Raw genomic sequence first — 5,058 nt, forward strand, 5'->3', positions numbered from 1 at the left:
CAACAAGTAATCAGTTGTTGCAATAGATTAATAATATGTTGCAACAAAATACGAAGCTGTTGCAACAACTTATTACTTGTTGCAGTAGAATCTTAATCTGTTCGAAATAGAAAAACAGTAGCAACAGCTTAGCAACTGTTGTGATTTTTTACAACAGCTTGTTAATATGCTACAACAACTGCTTCAGTTGCTGCAAAAACCTCAACAATTGTTTTGATTTTATCCAGCAGCTGTTGGATAAAATCAAAACTTTTCCTAAACCATAGCATGACAACAACAACAACAGTAAAAACATCTAAATTTAACTACAAAACATCTATATTTTACTACAAACACACAACCATCACAAATCTCACTCACAACTTAAACAAAATACACCAAATAGGATTTTTTTTAACCATGCAACCTCAGCAGATGTTTGCAACTGTCAAACAAGTGTTAAATTTGCTGCAACAACAACAACAACAACAACAACAAAAATATCTAAATTTAACTACAAAACATCTATATTTCACTACAAACACACAACTATCACAAATCTCACTCACAACTTAAACAAAATACACCAAACCATGCAACCTCAGCAGATGTTTGCAACTGTCAAACAAGTGCTGAATTTGTTGCAACAGGTAACCTCAGTTGTTTGAAAACATCAACAAAATTGCAAGCCTTTTTTTTTTTCGAAACAACAAGGAGAAGAAGAACAAAAACAACATCAAAAACCATAATTTCACAACCACAACCACTATTTACAAACTCACAAACCCCAACAAGTGCAACAAATACATGAAACTACAACAAAACAAACAACATTCAAGAAAAACCCATGCTCTTCTTCATCTTCTCTAACCAAAATCATCATTTTCACACTCTGATTTCAAAATCCTAACTTTTGAACCATGTGAAAAAAAAAAAGTTTACCTGAGAATGAATAGAGAAGCAATAGCAATAGAGAGAGAGAGAAATGAGCAGCAGCAACAACAATGGAGAGAGAGGAACAAGCAGCAACAATGGTGGTCGCCGGTCGTTGGTTTTTTGCAGCAGCAACGGAGAGAGACAGAGACGAGGGAACTGAGAACTGCTTTTTTTTTTTAAAAAATAAAATGAACAAGTAATTGGGGTCCTGGGAGGAAGTGGGTTGGAAGGAGTTTTGTTATAATGTGTGTGGGTTGGAAGAAGTTTTTGTATAATGTGTATGGGCTTTTGTGTATTTTGTAAAAGATTATAAATTTTAAAAATTATAATTCAGTCCCAATTTTAGTTAATCACATTTTTAAGACAAGTTTGACTTTGGCTGGTCAAACTTATCACCATTTCTAATTATGAAACTTTTTTATCACCATAAGTTAAAAAGTTGTTTATTAAAATTTAAGAAAAGAACATAACAAAGTTAACAAAACCCTGAACCCTAAACTTTGCTCCCTCTCTTCCCTCTTCTCCCTCTTCCTTTCTATAGACTGAATTCCAGTGCAGAGCTGGTATAGCAATGGCGGAGGTGAAAATCTCAGAGATGCGTGACCTAACCCGTATAGAACGCATTGGGGCCCACTCCCATATCAGAGGTCTCGGCCTCGATTCTTCTCTCGAACCCCGCCTCTCCTCCGAAGGCATGGTCGGCCAAACCTCCGCTCGTAAAGCTGCTGGTGTCATTGTTAAGATGGTTCAACATGGTAAGATTGCTGGTCGTGCAGTTCTTCTCGCGGGTCAACCCGGTACTGGCAAGACAGCTATAGCTATGGGCATGGCTAAATCCTTAGGCCAAGAAACCCCTTTCGCTATGCTCGCTGGTAGCGAACTTTATTCCCTCGAGATGTCCAAAACTGAAGCCTTAATGCAGGCTTTTCGTAAAGCCATTGGCGTGCGGATTAAAGAAGAAGCTGAAGTTATTGAAGGTGAAGTTGTGGAAGTGCAGATTGATCGGCCTGCAGTGTCTGGAGCTGCATCGAAGACGGGGAAATTGACGTTGAAGACGACTGATATGGAGACAGTATATGACTTGGGAGGGAAGATGATTGAGGGTTTAGGGAAGGAGAAAATACAGAGTGGGGATGTTATTGCTATTGATAAGGCTTCTGGAAAGATTACTAAACTGGGAAGGTCCTTTTCGAGGTCGAGAGATTATGATGCAATGGGACCACAGACTAAGTTTGTACAATGTCCTGAAGGGGAGTTGCAGAAGCGAAAGGAGATTGTACATTGCGTTACCCTTCATGAAATTGATGTCATTAATAGCAGGTACCATTTTAGTTTGTTTATGTGAAAGAAACGGTTTTGATTTATCTATTGTTGCACCTGCTACATAATGTATTCCCCTTCTCTGCAATGCATCTTGTATAAGGCAAGCATTATAGACCTACGTTATTCAGACTCCTCAAAAATGTTGACGGGTACGTGTCGGATCCTCCAAAAGTAGTGCATTTTTGGAGGATCCGACACGGGTGCGGCAGCCATTTTGGAGAGTCCCAGCAACCCAAGCATGCAGCTTTAGGAGGAGCTCTCGACCTCCAAAGCAAGTTCAAGTCCATTCAGCTTCCCACTTCCCTGAACTTTTCAGTAATATAGAATAACAACTTTTCATTGAGAATGTACCATCTTGCTATCAACCTAGGCCTGTGAGTCGATTTTGCTATCATATAGAATTACTGGTTCCAAAATATGTAACAGTTGACAAAAAATTTTCCAACTTCCAATAATTTATGTTTTTTTTTTTTTTTTTTTTTTTTTTTAAAGAAAGTAACAGTTGTATGTATTTGACTAAATCAGTACATAGGTTGTACTGAAAACCACATTTACATCATAGCAAAAATCAGGAAACTAGTCCATAAAGTGAAATTCTAACAAGAACCTAGGATTTCTGTTATGGACTCAGTATCCTCTAGGTAGATCTGCTTGCACCAAAAACAAAAAAGCTTAATGCAATTCAGTTTGATCTTCTGTACTTCACTGCAGATGTGTTTCCAGATTTTCATTTTATTAGGCACCATCATAAAATCTGGACACCACTTATTGTCTTTCCCATACTTTATACTCCCTCCGTTCCAATTAATGTGAACCTATTTCCTTTTTAATCCGTTCCAAAAAGAATGACCACTTTCCATATTTGGAAACAATTTACCTTTATGCAATGATTTATAGCCACACAAAATATACGTGCCTCATTTTACACCACAATTTCAAAAGTCTTTCTCTTTTTCTTAAACTCCGTGCCCAATCAAATAGGTTCACACAAATTGAAGCGAAGGGAGTATTGATAACATCCTTCCAAAAACAACATTCACGTTTGTACTAACATTTTGCCAAAAGACTGAATGTGGTGTTGTTTTGACTAGGAACTGAGATGACTATTTCTTTCTTGCTAATCCCTTCACTCTTAGTGCACTGTGTTTTCACCTCTTTTCTGCATTATGTTTGGTTGGATTTTGGCATTTTGCCTTAGATAGTAGGTTTTTGGCCTCATAGGCAATGGACTATAACATTTGAAGAGCAGACTGATCTTTTTGTGTGCTAAGATTGCGGGGAGACTACTTTTAAGAAATATTTGTGGTTGTCATTAGTCTTGGATTTCGTATCTTCCCCTTTCCTGTGCCTTTTCTCTGCTTCAATTCAAATTAGTGATGCTACTTGCCGTTGGCAGTTGCATGTCTTTCCTGTTGAGTGTATTTGCAAAACTCATCAGTTTCATGCTTTGAGTTTTAGAGTGGCTTCTGAAAACATCTGACATCTTAAAATAATCTTCTTGTTTCCTATTTCATTAGATTAAATATGTTAATCAGCTCATCTCAATTTCAGAACACAAGGATTTTTAGCACTGTTTACGGGTGATACTGGTGAGATTCGTGCTGAAGTGAGAGAACAAATAGATACCAAGGTTGCAGAGTGGAGGGAGGAAGGAAAGGCAGAGATTGTGCCTGGTGTCCTCTTCATTGACGAAGTACATATGCTTGACATTGAGTGTTTCTCTTTCCTAAACCGAGCTTTGGAGAACGACATGGCACCTATATTGGTTGTTGCTACCAATAGAGGCATTACTACAATCCGAGGAACAAACTACAGATCCCCACATGGGATTCCCATTGACTTTCTTGATCGCCTTCTCATCATCTCTACTCAACCTTACAAAGAGGAAGAAATTCGCAAAATCCTGGACATCAGATGCCAAGAGGAGGATGTAGAAATGTCTGAGGATGCAAAAGTTTTGCTGACCAAGATCGGGGTGAATACTTCTTTGAGATATGCCATCCACCTTATCACTTCTGCAGCATTAGCTTGCCAAAAGCGGAAAGGGAAGACTGTGGAAGTGGAAGATATTACTCGAGTCTATAATCTGTTTTATGATGTGAAGAGATCCACACAGTACTTGATGGAGTATCAGAGCCAGTACATGTTTAACGAAGTCCCAACAGGGGAGGCTGAAGAAGATGGAACTACTGCAATGGTGCCCTGAAAGCTTCTCGACTTGGGATTCAGGAGATAGCAACTATCCTAAATTCACAGTTGATGCCATTTTTTGTACAAAGCTTGTGCTGCTTGCAGGATTAACAGTTATGTCTTTCTTATTTATTTCAAGAACCTAGTCTAAGTAGGATTTTGGACATGAAATTTTGTGATATTTGAAGAAAGTCCTTTTTTATATTGTTCATCATTTTCAGTTATTCATTACATTTTCAAACTATTTACATTTCGGAAAGAAATCTCGCGCTGCCCTTTCATTCTCCTCATTTCGTGACACGTACTGAGTCTCTGTATTTGTGTGGACATCTGCTTTCCACTTCCACTTCCAATTTCCATACTCATCTCTGCATTTTCTTGCATTGCTCTATAGTGCTGCTTTGCTGCTAAAGTTTGGGGTTTCTTACTTTTCTCACGGACACTTCTCTAAGAGGTCTCGACTTCTACAGATCTGAGAGGGTCGGAGGTTCATATTTTTGTATGGATTTAGCTTTGTTCGATTTATCCTCCAAGGCTCCGTCAATGTTTGTCGCTTTACTATTGAGTACTGAGTCCTAAAGAAGGTACCAGATTTTCTTAAGGCCATACTAGAAATTTCTGTGCAGTTTT

At 38.3% G+C, this 5,058-nt stretch overlaps 1 protein-coding gene across 1 annotated transcript; it reads left to right on the plus strand.

Moving 5' to 3' along the window:
• The first annotated feature begins 1,382 nt into the window (after positions 1-1,382).
• Positions 1,383-4,642, plus strand: LOC132631658 (uncharacterized). The gene is made up of 2 exons (XM_060347317.1): positions 1,383-2,235; positions 3,790-4,642. The coding sequence occupies exons 1-2, from the start codon at positions 1,487-1,489 to the stop codon at positions 4,442-4,444; spliced, it is 1,404 nt and encodes a 467-aa protein (XP_060203300.1). The 5' UTR covers positions 1,383-1,486; the 3' UTR covers positions 4,445-4,642.
• The last annotated feature ends 416 nt before the right edge of the window (positions 4,643-5,058 follow it).

Source organism: Lycium barbarum, chromosome 3 (genome assembly GCF_019175385.1).
Source record: "Lycium barbarum isolate Lr01 chromosome 3, ASM1917538v2, whole genome shotgun sequence".
In the NCBI taxonomy this organism is placed as follows: Eukaryota; Viridiplantae; Streptophyta; class Magnoliopsida; order Solanales; family Solanaceae; genus Lycium; species Lycium barbarum.